Genomic DNA, 18,234 nt, shown 5'->3' with positions numbered 1-18,234 from the left:
ATGAGGAACCTCTAAAGTTCCAAACAACTCCATGCAGTTCTCAAAACATATTCACGAGTAGGATGCATCTACTATGGCCTCTTAAACTAAGACTGGGGCAAAGTTCCTGACGAAGAGCCACGAAATTGAAAATTAATGCAGATATACATCCTTACAACACCACTTTCTGATTAGCCATTTGATTCATTTTTGAAAAACGCAAGAAGAATCTCTTATTTCCACCAGTTCACGTGGCACAGCAGATGCACAAAAGAAAGCACCGTGCTGATAAGGTCACTGTCTTCCAAACTGGGTTTAGTTTCGCATGTAGAAAAGGTTATGCAATATTTAAGGCGCACAATAACTTGGATCGGACGGAATGAAGAAAGCCCGTCGGATTGTGGAGCAAGGAAAAGCTATACCTTTCTCTATTCCTTAGACATCCTGATTTTTGCTTTCTTAGTGTTCAAGTTTGAAATCATTCACATTATAAAAGCATGCTTGTCCCTTTCTCCCTTCAACAGTTAATCTCGTCATTAAGCCGATAGAAGAGATCGAAAGAAAAGAGAGGGAGAGAAAGAGATGCCTCCACGGTTTTATGCTTCATCTTCCGATTCCGATGATGACGCGCCATCTCTGGCTAAGCATGCCGGCAAGCGACGATCTCTCCATGAACTTTTCGGCGGTGGCAAAGGTATATATTTATGTCTACGATTGAGCATTTTCAGATGTTTTGCTTTGTTTTCATATCTCCAAGCTGAATGTTCATAAAAAAGAAATGCAACTTGAGTCAAATAAATGCGATAATCGACCCTTGACACTCATAAAATACATGCCTCCTGTTGAGCACCGTGTGCTTCACATGGTGTTGAAAGTTTATTACTTGGTGGGATTCAAGGTTTTAATTGGCAATCAGGAAGGTGGCAACACTTGCAAGTTTCCTTTCAACATTTACGAAAATTGGTTGTTGATTTTCGTTCGTCCCTGAAAAAAGGTTTCTGGAAGTCATGTTTTCAGAAGGTTCCTCTAGCCTCTGTTTCTCAAATCCAAAGAAGCCAATATCCCTTGCTTAGGCCAATCCAGCCATTCAATGTGGTGACTTATCTCTTCCTGTATACTCAAAGTGGGCTGCTGATTGTCTCAAGTCATTCGTTGCTTTCAAGTGAAGTTCAGAAGAATAGAGCAATTGAATGGCTCTTCAGAAAAGGAGAGCGAGGTTAAGCGCTCGCTGCAGCAGCACTAACATGTCACTGTTCTCTTGGATAATTCCAACTTTGTAGCTCTGGATAAGAATGAACATGAGCCTAGTTCAGGTCAGATGATCGACTAATGTTTGTGATTGGATGCAGTGACGAGCTTTCATCTGAAATCTGAGATGGGTATTAGCTCTGATTGCTATCCCTGCCTAAACACATCTCACCGAGTCTGCGACTAGATCTGCTTAGGCTACATGCTCATTTTGATAGACTAGGTGATGCCTGTCGGTCAAGCCCGAGCGCGGCCTCTTCACTGACCTAAATCTGGACTATATTTAATATATAGATAGATTAGATACTGCCTTTTTCTTGGGGATTCATCCTGGCCTTGGAACTATATAAAATATTATGTAATCAAGTTATGAGAAGAAAATAAGCTTTTTTGCAGTTGCTGATGTGCTGTTGTGGAAGGACAAAAGAATATCTGCTGGGGTCTTGGCTGCAGGAACTGCAATATGGTCAATCTTTGAGGTGATGGAATACAACTTCCTGACCCTCCTGTGTCATCTTGCCATGCTTGTTTTGGGCATTCTCTTCCTTTGGTCGGTTCTAGCTGCTCTTTTCGACAGGTGAGTTCCTATGCTTTTTATGGTTTTACTGTGTAAAATTAAACTGATCGGTTGAGATTGTCCGTGAGAAGCGTCTCTTTGATCAAGATGCAGATTTACAAATTATGGAATTACAGTCGTATCTTCTGAACATTTAAAAGAATTCTTCTGAATTTTATCAACCAACTTAGTAGTATTTTTCATGCAAATTAAGTTGTATGGGCAGCTAGCCAATTAGTAGGCCGGTCAACTTTCTGGAGCACTTCATGACTGGATTGGCTCTAGTTAATTTTGCCAAGATTAGAGGATATTTTATGTTCACTACTGATCATATTCAGGTAAACAGCTAACGGACATCCATTTTGCTGCAGAGATCCTCCAAAGGTACCAGAAGTAATTCTTTCAGAGCAGGCCTTCAAGGAAGCTGCTCTAGCATTCCATAAGAAACTTACTCGGTTCATTTCAAAGTTACACGATATCGGCTCTGGAAAGAACTTGAGATTATTCTTTGCGGTAAGCGAATGCATTTAGTAAAATTTTGGGGACAATAAGTTCAAGATCTTATTAGAATAAGCTTGTCAGGCCCTCCTAACTTCAATTGAGAATAATTTTCTCGGCCATATATAACTGAAGTTTGATATACTAAGGACTCCATTTAATGAGTTATTCCGAATGAAGTGATGAAGAAAATTTCAGGGCTGTCCTCTCACACGCCCAGAAAAGTAACAGGAGAGACAGCTTAACTAGGCCTTTGTAGAATTCCGGTGACCAAAATGATTCAATGCATTTGCTAAGTTCCTTATTGTTCATTCATCTTCTTTACACCAATGCAGACTATGGTTTCTCTTTGGATTTTATCGATATTAGGGACCTCCTCTGATTCAATGAGCCTCATATATGTCTGTAAGTATATTGACCAAAATCTTTTGATTTATTTTGATGAAAGCCTTGCTATGAGATTCACATTCTTCTTTTGCGCCAAAATTCTAGGTTTGATTTCTTTTGATGAAAGCATTGCTATGAGATTCACATTCTTCTTTTGCGCCAAATTTCTAGGTTTTCTCTGTCTTCACAGTCTGCCAGTATTCTACGAGCACTACCAAGCGGAAGTAGACGGCTTAGCACACAAAGGAAACCGCCAAGTGAAGAAATTGTATAAAAGATTTGATTCAAGGGTTCTCAACAAAATTCCAAGAGGGCCAGTAAAAGAGAAGAAACACAAGAAGTAGGTCACATCTGTTGTGATTGTGAAGTGCCATGTGCTCTGCCCGCTTCACCATTCTGATACCACCAATCTTCAATAAAATTGATGGCAGCAATACCTTGGATAAGTTGATTCCTTTGTGCCATTAAAGCAAGGACATGCTGGTTATCAAATTGAAATTTGGACTGCAATATTTTTTTAATGAAGGAGTAAAATGAATCTCTCTCTCTCTCTCTCTCTCTCTCTCTCTCTCTCTGTATATATATATATATATATATACATATATATATATATATATATATATATATATCGTTTGGGAAAAGAGCACTGGTTGGCCTACAGCACACCGGCTCCGACTGGGTATTTGTCGGTGGTGAGATCTCCGGTCACCCCGAAAGAGAGATTTGAATATATTTACTTCTCTATCGAAATGAAGGAAGCAGGAATCCGATGTGCCAACTTCTTTAGCAATTTATCTTAGTTACCTTGAATGGAGGTCACATATGCTGTAAAGCGAGACCTTGATCCCCTCGATGGAAGATGCCAAAGTATTTAGCTTTATATGGAAATGAACCATGACTCTAATACATCTTTATCAAATAGACAGTTGATCAGAATCGGATCAACGGCTCCTAAGCTGTCTGTTTTTTTATTTTTTATTTTTAGTTTGGTCGTCATTCCTCCTTTGCTCACTCCCTTCCACCAGCATCTTGGGGGGCTGCCGCCGGCACCATCCCCGATGCCCGCTGCCCCACCGGACTCACAGGGATGGACAAGGCCCGGTGAGGCTGCAGACATAGGGGAATGGCGCCGGCGGCAGCCTCTTTCTCTTTCCCAAGTTTTTTTTCCTCTCTTTCGTTTTAACGAAAAATGGGTGGAACTCCACCTATCTTCGCTGCCACTGCCCGGCAGGCCTACCTGAGGCTCCGCCAACCAGCCGGCGAGGCGCCGGGCACCAGCGGCGAAGATCTTCCACCTTCCATTCAAATATGGGAGGAAGTTGGAGATAGGAGAGGCAGATGCCGGTGCCATTCCCCGACACCGGCGGGCCCGTTGGATTCGGGGAATGGTGTCAGCGGCCGCCATTGTAGAGGATAGGGGGGTGGGTGGGATGGAAGAGTTGGGAAAGAGAGGGAGGGATGGGTGGGGGAGAGAGAGAGAAGTGAAAAAAATTAAAAAAAAATAAAGAAATATGAACAGGTTGGATCTGTTCAATCTTTAAATCAAATGGTTTTGATCAGCTGTCCATTTGACGAACGAAGATATTTTAGAGTCATAGTTTACTTTGTATATATATATATATATATGAACTAACTTAATGCAGCAAAAATAGCAATATATGTTACAGGCTTAAAATAAGAATTTGCCTGCCAAAATGTACGTAAAACATATAAAATATTATCATGGTAAAGTGGAGGCGCACGTGGAATGAGAAGAAAAATAGAAAATGATACAGAGTTCCATAAGAGTAGATCTTGCTTTCTTTTTGTCAAGAAGAACTCGAAAGTTTGTGAGGTAAAGCTTTAGAGCTATTTGACCTTTCCCAGTTACAAAGAGCCGTTAACAACTTGCCTTTTGAAAAATTCAAAATACTACGAGTTAAGGGTTTACAGCTTAATACTGACAATTTTTTCGCTATTTTTTAAATTATCGTTTAATTACTTTAAACTTTTCAGAAGAATTAGTACGGACCATAAGATTTTCTCTAAACTTTCAAGGGGGACCCCATGTTTCGTAAAAGCTTCAGGAGGGAGGGGGAATATAAGTTATTTTCAAAGAAATTTCATATATATATATATATATATATATATATATATATATATATATAAACACCTTGCTTTCGCAAAATTGTTTAGAAGAAAAATAATTTCTGAAATTGTGTTGCGCGGGATGCCTTCTCAGTGAAGAAAACTTTTGGAGGTAATGTGAAGAGGTCAGTTTAATTGCAGGCTGCCGACTTACGGTTCTACCAGCGTGCAAAAAAGCTAAAGTTGCAACGGAATACCAAAAATTCCGGCGGTTGCTTCCGTCACAGCTCAGGAGCCTCCAATTGGAGCAGCGGCGGCCGATCTAGAAAAACCCGGCAACACCCCGCGTTGAGGTCACCAAATTTATGAGATTACGAAAGAGCATAACCGCGGCCACAAAATCATCCACTGTAGAGGAAGGGTAGGGTACTAATGTTAAAAACATTTAAGTTTAATGGCCACAAATATGCAATAAGTTAAAATATGTTTAAGAACTAGCATATAACTACAATGAATTATCTGGGTCGTGTGGGCAGTTGCCCACACAAGTCCACACCTCGTTCCCAGCCAAATTTCATCATACATTTAAAATCGAATACGAACTAATTCAAATGAAAGACAGATGTTTTAATTGGGAATAATGTAAAGAACCAACTAATTTCTTTTATTTTCAAGTTCCGTTACTTTAAGGAGCTGTCTGGCTACCGCAATACTCCTCTTACCGTCTCATGAATCGGCTCCAAAAAACAGAATAGCTTTGCAAAACCCTTTCTTAACATTTATGAGTAACAATGTATTACGGTTGCCAAACGATCTCTAGAATAACAATTCTTTGCCGTCTTTTGATTCAAACACCACTCTTTACTCTCTCTTATGAGTTCGATCGGTCTTTATTGTCTGGTTCTCCATTAATATTCTACAACCATCGCTATATATAGGAGCCCCACACTGGTAAATTAACATAAATCATGCGCCCGCCATTTCAAAACAAAAGACAGAAGAGCATTAGCAGAGAGTGAGGATGAGTGGAGTCACCAGCCTTAAGTCTGATGTCTGTCTTGATGTAATTTTGGATTCTTTTTAGCGAAAGTTGCATCAACCTCATGCGATGACATGACTTGCTGGAAGTGGCCGGTTGATAGGTGGCGAAGTCAGCCGATGAGATGCCGCTCCGCCAGGCAAACGCCTGTCAGTCTCCATGCCTTTCGTTATGCATGGGGCCATTCTTGATCTCAACACCGCGTCGCCCTTCCCTTTTCTGATCTAAATCTGAACACCCTTTTATCTTATGTTTGCGTCACACGCCAATCTTCGGAAACTGTTAAGCAGTGGAAAGTATACTTGACTCCAGCAATGCCGTGTTTTGTTCGACTGATGGTTAAAAATTAAAAATCTTTATACATCGATCACTAACCAGCCGCCAGCTGACGCCTTAGCTGCTGCTGGATTCTGGCGGTCTCTAAAGATTTGACCATATTTGCATGTGTCACAGTGTTGGCTGGATTCCTTCTCCCTGCAGGTTGCGGCGGCATGTGTCAGCTGGATTACTTAAGTTTATAATATTCAAACTAAAATTCCTTAAATGTAATGTTTGAGCCAAAGTTTGAAGAGATTCAGTTCAACATTCATAAGTTGATGAACACCTCGGTCTTCTATTTTTTTTTTTTTTTTTAACTGAGGCATGAAGCACACTTGCTTATCCATAGAATTAAAAAATCGATCTACATTTTGGTTTTTTATGTGTCCTTTATAACTGAACGTACCTGCCAAAATGGATCTTAGCCACCAGTTAAGGCATAAGTAGTAATCAAATAGGTGTGTGCAAAAATAATGGTAAAGGAGTGATCTCGTGCCGAAATGAACATAAAAATCCATGTTTTCTCAATGTGTATGGGATTTTATTAGCTTTGAAGGTTCGACCATTTACCTTTAAATGCTCGTAAAGTCTAATTCACGATGAAAATTTTGATTTGTGTTGATTTTTGACTCTTGAAAAATGAACATCACAATTATACTATACATCATAGTCACAAAAAGTTTTTTTTTTTTTTTTCTAGTATAATGTGGTGAGTTCAAACAAAAATGACTCAATTTTTAAAAAATTTAAAAAATAAAATAAATGAGAAACTAATATTACGAACATTAAAAAATAAGTGGATTTGTCAATAAAAATTAGAAAATGGAAAAAACAGTTTGACAGTAAAAAAAAAGTGAAAAAAAAGAAAAAACGTAAAAAAAATGTGAAAAAAACTAGGGTTTTTTCCCATTGTTTTCATTTTAATGTTTTTTTTTCTTAAAAAAAACAGAGGTTTTCTTTTTAAGTTTTAAGCGGCTATATTATTTATCGTATTTTTTAAAAAATACGTTTTTTTGTGAGTAGGCATTATAGATTTATAAAAATTACAATCTTAATGTGAAAAGCACCCACAGTATGCTGTATGATCTCTCTCTCTCTCTAATGCTCTGTTATACACACTGACACATATGTATATGCATGCTAACCAGCGCTGTCTATGTTCTTATCGAACGTTCCCAATTCGATCTGCTTCCTCTCTTGGCATTTCTTTCTCCTCCAACATCGCTCCTCTGTTGGCATGAACAATTTGGCAGCCATGTGGGGATTTGATGGTGGCAATGCTACTGGAGACTCCACGGATCAGCTTTTTCCATCACCCACAGTGTCAGCACATGAGACGGGTTTGGCAGGCCGAGGCAGTGCCGGTGCCAGTTATGTTGGCGACGGCCCATTCTTAGACCCCTCCCATGCTTTCCTCTTCTCTGCTATGGACTTAGCAGAGGGGCCATTAGATGGACTCCCCATTCAGTGGGTGCAGTCACAGGTCAGTCACCTCTACACGTTGCCTGCTCTGCCACAAACTGATGCCAATAGTCTTCAGGCTTTAACCGAGAGTAGTGATGCTAAGGCAGGGCGCTCAAGCGGCCAAGGTTCACAGAGCAAGGTATAAAAGCAAACTTAGTTGTCAATTAGATAATTCGTTTGTTTTTTTCAAAGAGAAGCAGAGAATGACCAAGTCATTTCAATCTTCTCTGGCTTCGAAATTAAGTTCGTTGAATTATAGGACTCTGGAGATTTTTCCACCGAGAATGGGAAACCAGGTGGCCCAAGGAAGCGGCAGAGGGCCACTGAGGTTCACAATCTGACAGAGAAGGTGAGTAGTTTTAGTAGCAAAAAAGGTCTTTAATTATTCTCAACTTACTCTTTCTACGAGAATGAACTACACAAGGGACTAGGAAGCTGGTCGAGCCCGTCTGTGGTTGCCGTATGACCAGACTCTCTCTTGGAACCATAAATTCCATGGCACCACCTGACCAGACGGGTGCCCCTTGTGATCGAGGGCCTCTTTACCTGTATTATATGTAAAAATCAATTGCCAGTTTTCTGATCACTTCTTTTCATGGCTTTGCCTGCCATGGCTTGTGGATGTCTGATAGAAACGGCGGGAGAGGATCAGTGAGAGGATAAAGACGTTGCACAATCTTGTACCAAGTTCGCACAAGGTGAGATGAATGGGCCCTAGTAGAAACTCGTTACGTAACACTCTTTGCCCGCCATGGCTTGTGGTTGCATGCAAGTCTTAATGGTCATCTTTGTGCAACTTTTTTTTTTTTTTTTTTTTTAATTTCCTTGCTAGTTAGATCAGGATAATGAAGAACAGGTAACCATATTAATTTTAGAGTGTAGTCATTAGAAATATGAGACGGCCGCATTAAATTTAGAACTATCCCCCATTGTTCTGCTAGATTGAAGTCCACCACCAATAGAGCGGGCCTGGACAGAAATCGGCCAAAGACCTGGTACAAGCCTGGAAGCAGAGGCGTACATATTTAAATCTGGTATTCTGAGAGTAGTGCGTTAAAAAGTCATTTCTCACCATAACAGATTGCTACTATCCCATGATTCTGCCCCAAAATTGTTGGGCAGATTCATGGAACACTATGACACAGGGTTTCATGAATTTACCTCAATTTTTTGGCATGTTTCCATGAAAGTAACATTTTGTTGCTGGTGCCCCACCCATAACAGATTGCTACTGTACCATGATTTTGCCCCAAAAATTGGGGTAGATTCATGGAACACAATGTTACAGGGTTCCATGAATCTGCATCAATTTTTGGGGCAGTTTCAGTAGACAGCATAATTTGTTTCTGGTGCCAAACGGCTTTTAAAAGATCAGGTTGCATGCATGTCTTGCTAATATAAACAACAAAAGATAACGCTATCTTCGTTTTAGAAACTGTGAATATATAACTTACCTGCTCCCAGAAACCAAAAATGCAGGAAGGAGAATTACAAAATTCAATAACAGCTAAAGTACGGAAAATCTTCAATAAGGATAAAGGTAATCAACCACCATAAAATCTAGCATCTCTTCAATTTATCATGCCATGAAAAGATAAGAGTTCTTATGGCAGGTCAGAAAGTTTCAATCCTTCAAAAGGAAGATGTAAAGCAGAAGGTTTTCTTAATATCTGGATGGGTCTTGCTAGCTTGTTCTTCATTTTTATTCGCTTGAATTTATTGGCTTGGTCGCAGTCTCTTTCATGCTCAGCTTTTGTTCAGTTTGCAATCTCGGACAGATTTAGATTAAAATGAGCGGCTTCACTATGGAAAAGTAAAATCAAGTTTGAACCTGTCAAGATTTCTCTATTGACATGTTGATCTAGATTCTGGAGTACTTATATGAGTTTGTTTGTTGCACTTTCATCAGCGTGATAAAGTCTCTATGCTGGATGATGTGATTGAGCATATAAAGTCCCTACAGCATCAGGCTCAAGTAAGCCTCTTTCCCTTTTTTGAGATTCACACTCAATTCAAACCTTCCTTGGCAAGGAAAATTACTGTAAGGATCTGGTAGATTCGGTTGAAAGATGCAAAGAAAACCTCATGTTAATTAAGTAGCTAATTGTTTACTACTGACTAAACACTCTTCCACGTGAAGGAACAGTTGGAACTTGGAAGTAGCAGCTACATAGCTTGTTACCTTCTACGCTGTGCTTTAGTTCTTTCCATTTCTGTATCCACTTTAGTCTGTCGGTCAAAGATAAAGAACCAAAAGATTAGACGGGTAATCACTAGTACAGCAAACTATAAAATGCAAAAGTATAAAGCAGCTGCAGACAATCCAAACAGCCCCTTCATCCTGGTCTCTAAATTGATCCAGGATTCTATATGTGCTGTTAATAATTTAGTAATTTAATTATGTTTCCGTTTTCGAGCAGATTCTGTCACAGTGGCGTAGAGTTCAAACTCCACAGTTGTTTTCACCTGATGCTGGTGAACACGCTCGGCAGCTTCCTCATCATATGTCTGGTATCAGGCACTCTGCCCACGAAGGAATGTGTAGTTTCGGACATGGGCTGCATGATATGAGCTGCCACTGCTGCATTCCTTTCCTAACTACTCAGCCTCAGCCCCTGGTTTCAAGCGCTCCAGCTCTTGAATTCTCACCATTACAGATGCCGATTCCTGGATCAACTCATGCCTCTGCGATGAACTTCAACGTGGAAGCACTTGCTCCTTCATTCGTGATTCCTTCTGAGGCTTCCAATCAGACTCTGGCACCCAGGCTGCAGGTAGGCATTTCCTTGATCGATAAGACCAAGTGAACAGATGGATGGCGATTACGATGACAGAAAAGGCACAAATGTCCTTTAACTGGTGCGCAGGCGTCGAAGGATAAGATTTATGGTCGGTTTCTGGGTGGTGCAATTATTAACCTGACTTCAGTTAGTCAAAACTAGTTGAACAAATATATTCTGATGCTGAAATCAAACGTCATCTTAGACAGGCCAATGGTTGGAGTCATTCTTCCTAATGCAGAGCAAGAACCAGAGTTTTTTTTATTAACTTCTTATTCATGTTTGTATCCTGTTTCACCCCAAAAAACAGTCTCTCATTGAAGAGAACAAGTTTTTGAAGTTTATCCATTAATCTTCAACCATCCCAAACCTAATGGCAGGAAATACTTTTGTTTTAACCAAATATTGCCTTCAAACTTGGCACAAGTAGTCTAACCAATAGGTGGCAAGAGGCTGAAAAAGCTCTCTTTATCTGAGCTGACCCAAGAAGAAGAGGGATGTTGCAAGCTTTTCATGGTTGGGCCTTCGGAATTGGAAGATAGGAGTAGAAATTAGTTGGGGCAATCGGAAAGGAGATTGCACTCTCTTCCAGATTTCCAGCTACAGCCTCCTGAAGTTCTCCACCATCTTCTTCAATCTACGTCTCCATTTTCACACCTATCTCCCTCTCATGATCTCATTTCTGGTTCCCAACCAAAACCTAGATTATGTGGTGCCACTTGCGAAACCACCCAAACATTTCTGTTATCTCTTGCAAATACTTCACCCGTTTTTTGGAAAAAAAAGAAAAGAAAAAGAAAGCCGTTTTATACTAGGTCAGCCGAAAAACCGTCTTTTCAGAAACGACTCCAAAAATGAAAAAAATGCCAAAAAAGACATAAAAAAACACATTTTCATGTTTTTTGGCATTTACCAAGATCTTCTTCTGTTGATCTTACTCTTAGCTGATTACTTTCTGTGCAGGCGGAACAGGTAACAAGAGAAGAGTTTAAACGGACGATCGGTAAGCTCTCCCTCTCTCCCTCTCTCTCTCTCTATATATATATATATATATATGTATATATATGTGTGTGTGTGATTACCTAGATGGCGATTATTAGGCAGACTCCCACCAGAAACGATAACAAAATTAAGGATCATCCAAACATGGAGTCTAATCTGGCTGCTTGTCCTTCCATACTCGTCTTTCTATGTGCACTACCAACAAGTTGTTACTCTTGGAAACCATGGGAGGCTCAGGCACGCACTCTCTCTCTCTCAGCCTAGAACTTAGAAGCGCTTTTGTTTTGGCTTTTGGCAGGCTAAACTGAACAGCCTTCATATAACCACGTCATTTGCTCATTGGCTTGCTGTGGACAAAGCAGGGTTTCAGGAAGGACATATGCGCAGATCAGGGTTGCAGCCTGAAGGGGGTTCAATGTGGATATAAACATTAACAAGGTGACAGAGCAGTCTGCTGGATAACACTTAAATCACTTACCGGTGATCCAGTTCTGCTCAATTCAACAATCCTCGGGATCGCGATTTCTTCACCTCATAGCAGTTTCCATTATAATGTGGTGCTATGCTCTGAAGTCTCAAGCTGCTGCTATAATTTTAGAGTTTTTCTGCTTATAAGTGGGACTTCTCACCGCACAGCAGTTTTCCTTTTTTCTAGCTGTACTTTATCTACTTTTACTAGCACAAGCTTAAGGAGAAATTTGCAGTTTCAGTAAACGCGCCTAGCATTTGAATGTTTGCGTTTAAGAGCTAAAAGGTTTTCAACATGTCATTTAAGAACTCGTCTGTCTCCCAACCCATCTCCATCTTCAGTAAGTATACTGTCGCAAACACACAGCAATCCCCATTGCCAGGGACGATCACCGCCAGCCTTTGCATTCCCTTCCTGAGAGTGCAAGCAGAAGAGATGCGCCAATTCCTCACCCTCAAATTTGGCCAAGGGTCTGGCCTAATCAAGAACTGCATCCAAAGCCCAATCTCTCTTCACTACTTCACTCCCATGAGGAATTACAGAACAAGTTCTTCAAATACCCCCACAGACGCCCACCAGGATTTCTAGCATCCCCACCAGGATTTCTATTATTTTCCCCTATATTATCATGACAAATTGCATTACGGTGTTTCCATGCACACCATATAGCCATGGGAAAAGCTAATAACCAACACATCACCAACCGCTTCCATTTGAGTCACTACTTCCTACATCACGCCCAGGTTTCCCTATGGAAGACTTAAACCGAGTTTTCTTGTCAAGTCTCGCCTCTCGCATATGCCAAATTGGTCTTATACCCTCACAACCAAGGGCCACATGCCTATTAGCTTCCAGTTCCCTTCGACAAATAGGGCATCTATCGGCTAGTTTCACACCCATCCTTTGAAGCCTGTCCAAAGTCAGTAATCTTTCTAGTAAAGCAAGATAACTGGACCATTCAAACCGGAGAATAGCTCCTGTCTTCCACAGGGCTTTCACCAAACCATCTGTCTCTCCCTTAGGTCGAATCTTGTTGTAAATATCATAACGCCGAAGAGGCATATGGGTCCCTATCCGTTGGAACATAGTCCCAAAACACCAGTGTGTTAATCTCTGTTCCCCTACACCACATCCTCAACTCCTCACGGGGTTATAGTTCCTTAACAGAAACTTATAGTTTCAATTTTGCAGAACATTTCTTCCCATACCACCACCGCAATGGGACCTTATGCATTGGTTCAATTTCCTTCTCCACTTGAAAGACCCTCATACCATGCATATACAACACTTTGCAGGGCCAGTTTCCCGACCATTTTAGCAATTGAACTCCTCTACATCCCGGCTGTGAAGTTTGCAGAGCACCTTAACCTGCAAATGTAACACCTTGATTCCTCGACTTCACTATAAATGCACACATCATGCACACAGACTGAATGATACAATCTGTTCTGCCAAATAATAGCCATGGATCTGATCATTCTTCCTTTTTTCCATCCATGTGGCATTGCAATATACATTCCAAACATCTTCCCAAATGCTCATGACCTCCTTATCCTTCCATATCCTTGACTCCTCATGAACCTGCAGTGCAGTATCCTCTTCCAAATATTCCAAATAGTAAAAAGTAAAAACCATCTACTATATTCTCCTTCCCCAAGCCTCTTTAAAGGTTCTTCTCTGCCGCAAGCAATTGCCTCCTCCATTCATTCTCATGAAATCCGACCGACGTTACATATATTCGCCAGATATTTCAATACCTTTACCACCACCTTGCATCTGAGGAATAGATTCCTCTTGATCTTTGCAGAACACACCTGCTAGCCAACGATATCCCAAAATTAACAATATTCACATGCGGAATCGCCTCGCTTTCCTCATTTTCACTACCTATAACTCTCCTCACACCAGTTTGTCTTCTTCCTCACTCAGGGACATCTATTTTATAACATGTCTGATCCAAGGCGAGTATATATGACTGCAACAAACCCCTGTGTCAATATGACCTCACCATTTACTCTACCACCTCACCTGGATAACCCCTCCCAGTCCTCACACTTCTGTTGCTTAGTGTTCCAGGTATACTAAGACCCCCCTTCCTTTTTAATGACTCACCTCCGCCCACGCGCCCACAAGACTCCCTTCCAAGTCCATGACATTCTGCAATTCTACCCGCAAGTCGACAAGCCGTTGTCTCAATACTTGGCTTCTACCAGTTGAATCCAACTTTCTTCAGCTGCAAGAACCTTCACTCTGGCCATTCCTTGACGTGCTTTAAATTAGTTCCCACTTAAGGTTAAATTTTCAGCTAATTAAGAAACCATTTCTTTTAGTGAAATCACACAAGTACCTACCAGAAAGTTAAAAGAGATAAGTGCTAATTAATAAAATGACATGCTAGTATTTCTCAAACTATATGTTGCTAGTATCATCCCTTCTAAGTTTAGTGTCATCTCCAATAACCGTGGTTGGAAAAGACGATTTAGAATCGTTATGGTGGGAAGCGTCCTTGCCCTGCTCTGTGGATTATGGTCTGAGTTTCATCTCCCAAGATTTGAACTCCTCAACTTGCTGCCAACAGTTGAAGCTGGCGAGGCCCGACTGAAATATGAAGTTAGGAGTGGCCGTGATGGTGGCCCTTTATTATAAAGTCCTTTATTGCTCATGAAATATACAGGGAAAGCTTATGGGTCGTAGATTTCATGACTAACTATAAAGTCCTATGTTTCTTGACATGCCATAGGCTGCGGATGAATCCCACTTCTCATGAGGATTTGGGCCTTGTGGAGTCTTTGACATGACGGAGTATCCTCAGCTTGCTTGGCCCGCCATTAGTGAGAACCCTGAACAACTGGAGAGAATGCGGATGAAACGCCAAAATTTCTGCTGATAATGTATTACACGCTTACAGACTAACCAGATCATGAATGACAATTGGAATAACTATCAACTAAATATGCATGGCAACAGAAATTTATGAAATTTCTGAAAGTTTTCCATTTCATTTGATTAAAAAGTTTGTGGATCCATTACCTACAGTATATTTGCTAGGAAAGGCAAACGCTGTAGATTTGTTCAATATATAAGCACTCGGAGGACTATAGAAAGCCAAGAGCTAGCCTAGATAAAATTGGCCGGAGACAAGATTGAGCAAATCAAATTGAAGTACCTGGCCGCCTGCGTTTTCGTCATTTGGTGATGATGCGTGGACGGTGCAAAGCTTAAGCTGATGGGGACATGATATGCCTGTGAAGGATTGGGCAGCATTAGGAAAAGTGATGGTGATGAAGTCTGGCCATGCGCAGGTGTTGAAGCAGAAATAGGGTCGCGCTGTGGAAGGAATGGATCCACCGGTCCACCGCCAAAATTGAATGCCTGGAGCGTTCCTAATTGGCCCAGTGGTGACGGTAACTGAAGGTAACGCCAGAGGTACCCTTGACCGGTGAACCCAGCCGAAATCCAAGCGCAGCATTCTAGGCTCCTCTGCAATCGCATAGCCTAATATTCTTGGAGACGAAAGGACTTCTACAAGTTACCAAGTTGAAAGAGAGAGAGAATGAGAGACCAAGAAAAGGTTACTAAATGGCTTTTTTTTTGGGTAGTATGACTATGGCTTGTTCATGAATCCCTACTAACTATTAAGCTTTTGCAAATGTATGCATCCACGAGTATTGAACTCTTCACACCTTCAATTCAGGGGGTGGATGGTAAAGCAATAGCATACGGATTAAAAAAATATAGACATCTAAGAGTCCAAGAACCTAAAGATCATTTCGAATTTGTTAGTTGGAAAAAGAAAAGGAACCAGAAGATAAGGAAATGACGAAATAAGTAGTTCAAAAGTCTTCCAACGCCTGTTAATATAATTTAATTCCATCTTGTCAAGGAATTGTACGTGTTAATATCAATTAAGGTTGTCATGAAAACCGCCACAGAATATAGAAAGCCTAAGAGCAACGTAAGAAAAATTAATTGGCGTATCACATATTCGCATGGTGACTGATGCTAGTAAAACGAACTGAATATTCAAACGAACATTTAAAAATACAACTGATGTCTTGAGTAATTTAAAATAATTAGGTGGCTTACTTGAAGTTGCAGCTGCAGTGATTTCATGTACTTAACCGCATCATCCAGCTTGGAGGCCATATCACGCTGCAGAATTGAATGTTTTCAACAGTATTGACCACAAAATTGGAGCAAATCGTCTACAAAAGTACGAAATACAAAAAAGAGAGGAGGAAAGAGAAAGATGGGGGAGAGAGAGAGAGTCAGCTGGTCCAATTTTAGCATAGATTGGCAGAGAAATGTACAAATACAAAAAGCACAAGAAGGCTGGGAGGAACACACACACACACACACACACACACACATATATATATGTATATATATATAATCCTAACAACTCTGTTCTTATAAATGCTCATCTCTTGAACATTTCATAACCAAAGAGAAAAACAAAGTAGTTGTTTGATTTGTTAAAAACTGTTCTTCCTCTCTCTCACACGCACACACATGTAAATAAGATCATGCAACTCATAGATTGGAATATCGCCTATTATATATATATATATATATATATATATATATATATATATATATATATATATATATATATATATATATATGAATGGGCATTAATCCAAGACCACTTAATTTGTGACAAAATACCACACACCTTAAAATCTACCATGAAAGTAATTGTTTGTGCAATCTAACTCTGTAGTTATGATCTTAAATGTGATTTGACAAGAAATATGCATTAATCTAACCATTTTTTTGAATAATTAATGGCTTTTACGACATTAAATTTTTGGCAGCAGAAGAATCATATTTCTTATAAAAGCAACTTCAGTTAATCCATGTTTCATACTAAGTTGCTATTTATGAACGTATTAGTATTCATATTTAACAAAAAATTAAGGGATCTGCCTTCTGTCGACCTTTTATATGTATACAATTTTTGTTTAAGATCCTACTCCTTTGGACGTAATTTTGAAAAATAGCGCTGAATTACAAACCATGATTGACCCAAATCTTGCTCGCAACTATTCAGTAGAAGCCCATCTTTTACCCTTGGCTCCTAAATTTTATTTAAGATCCAGTTAATATGGGGAGAAGAGAAAGTGGTATCTCTTCTTTCCAACCTAAAAGGGTACATTGCATGATAACAAGTTTACACACGTTCTAAGATGTCAAACCTTCATTATCAGGCCCTCATTCGATAGCTATAAGCAAAACTTGGGGGCGTATTGTGGATTCCTAAATCTGAAAACTGATTTGAGGTATATGGCAAGAAAGGGAACCTTCTTATAGTTCATCCTTCCCTACGTTTCTTGTTTCCTTAATGATTATTCAGACAGAAACTGGCCACAAACTGATCTAGCTAAAAGAGACTGATCACCTAGTGGTGGGTGGAAGACGAAGTGGATGCATGTACATGTTCATGATTCCTTGTGTGCGTGTCTGTGTTTAACTGACCTTTCTTGCATTAGGTATGAGGTCATGGAGAACCGCAACCTTCTCACTGATCCTGTTCCTTCTATTCTACCAACAACAGACAACTCAATGAACAGATTACTACAATTGTCATTCATGGTCGTTCATGTACTTAATCAGTTTGAGATATACAAACTATATCACATATTCGTCCTGTATGAAATACTTAGTCTCTCCACCTCATAGCGAGTGTTTGAGGTGCAACGACCTTTCCTAGAATCAGTGGGCTTCTTGGCAACTCTCAGATTTTCATGAGGAGCCGCCTGTGATCGGAAGCACCTGCTTTATCACGTACCTACCTTTTTATTCATTAACTACACTGTGAAAAAAGTGCTTACCTTACTCTTCGTTTCCATACTTTCGATTTGTTTTCCGCTGGACGGACCATCTTCTTCACCGAATCTGGCCAGGCAACTAGAGTTAGTTCCACCGGTACTGTCATACTTGCCGTCTAGTGGCCATGACAAATCGGTGAGATTTGCCCAGTCCTCAAACCTATAGACCCTTTCATTCACCTCCGAGCCCATCTGGTTGAGAGCAGATACAATACAGTAGATTGGCCGGTAGGGTGTGCTGGCTTCGCCTCGGTGCCAAACCAAGGAGAAGGTTTTGAGCAAGAAGGCTTACCCTCATGGTGGAGAGCCTGTTCTGGACTGGGAAGAACTATGGCATGATACCATCGTTTAACTGTCCTTGGTGATGGCGGCTCACTCCGTCCAATTGGAGAACCCCAGCTTCTGCCATGGTAGTTCATGGCTGGAAGAGAGGAGACGCAAGAATGCTGGTATGGCCGTTTAATTACCAGTGCCAGCTACTGGAAGGATGCGAGGAGTATGTCATTATATGGCTCCGTGGCTTGCAGGCACAAAATCTAGGACAGCTCCAGCAAATATTAAAAAGTTTAGTTGGCATGGCACTTTCGGCAAGGCCT

General features: G+C 40.5%; 3 protein-coding genes across 4 annotated transcripts; 1 reads left to right on the top strand and 2 right to left on the bottom strand.

Moving 5' to 3' along the window:
* The first annotated feature begins 504 nt into the window (after nucleotides 1–504).
* On the top strand, nucleotides 505–3,222 carry LOC116264610 (reticulon-like protein B9). Its single transcript, XM_031644929.2, has 5 exons — nucleotides 505–673; nucleotides 1,624–1,804; nucleotides 2,155–2,296; nucleotides 2,617–2,686; nucleotides 2,840–3,222. The coding sequence occupies exons 1-5, from the start codon at nucleotides 562–564 to the stop codon at nucleotides 3,010–3,012; spliced, it is 678 nt and encodes a 225-aa protein (XP_031500789.1). The 5' UTR covers nucleotides 505–561; the 3' UTR covers nucleotides 3,013–3,222.
* Nucleotides 3,223–5,704: 2,482 nt separating this feature from the next.
* LOC116264844 (uncharacterized) lies at nucleotides 5,705–15,334 on the bottom strand. Of its 2 annotated transcripts, none has more exons than XM_050080630.1 (2): nucleotides 14,974–15,334; nucleotides 5,705–6,248 (listed from the first exon to the last, which is right to left on the bottom strand). In XM_050080630.1, the coding sequence occupies exons 1-2, from the start codon at nucleotides 15,297–15,299 to the stop codon at nucleotides 6,131–6,133; spliced, it is 444 nt and encodes a 147-aa protein (XP_049936587.1). In that variant the 5' UTR covers nucleotides 15,300–15,334; the 3' UTR covers nucleotides 5,705–6,130. The 2 variants fall into 2 exon arrangements, with proteins under 2 accessions (XP_049936587.1, XP_031501126.1); XM_031645266.2 differs by lacking the exon at nucleotides 5,705–6,248 and adding an exon at nucleotides 9,468–9,785.
* A 374-nt stretch (nucleotides 15,335–15,708) lies between these two features.
* LOC116263620 (transcription factor ALC-like) lies at nucleotides 15,709–17,830 on the bottom strand. Its single transcript, XM_031643355.1, has 4 exons — nucleotides 17,642–17,830; nucleotides 17,286–17,351; nucleotides 15,894–15,959; nucleotides 15,709–15,822 (listed from the first exon to the last, which is right to left on the bottom strand). The coding sequence occupies exons 1-4, from the start codon at nucleotides 17,828–17,830 to the stop codon at nucleotides 15,709–15,711; spliced, it is 435 nt and encodes a 144-aa protein (XP_031499215.1).
* Nucleotides 17,831–18,234: the final 404 nt, after the last annotated feature.

The sequence above is a fragment of the Nymphaea colorata genome, chromosome 11 (assembly GCF_008831285.2).
Source record: "Nymphaea colorata isolate Beijing-Zhang1983 chromosome 11, ASM883128v2, whole genome shotgun sequence".
Classification (NCBI taxonomy): Eukaryota; Viridiplantae; Streptophyta; class Magnoliopsida; order Nymphaeales; family Nymphaeaceae; genus Nymphaea; species Nymphaea colorata.
The sequence above is the reverse complement of the archived record's forward strand: the minus strand, read 5'-3'. Positions and strand labels throughout refer to the sequence as shown.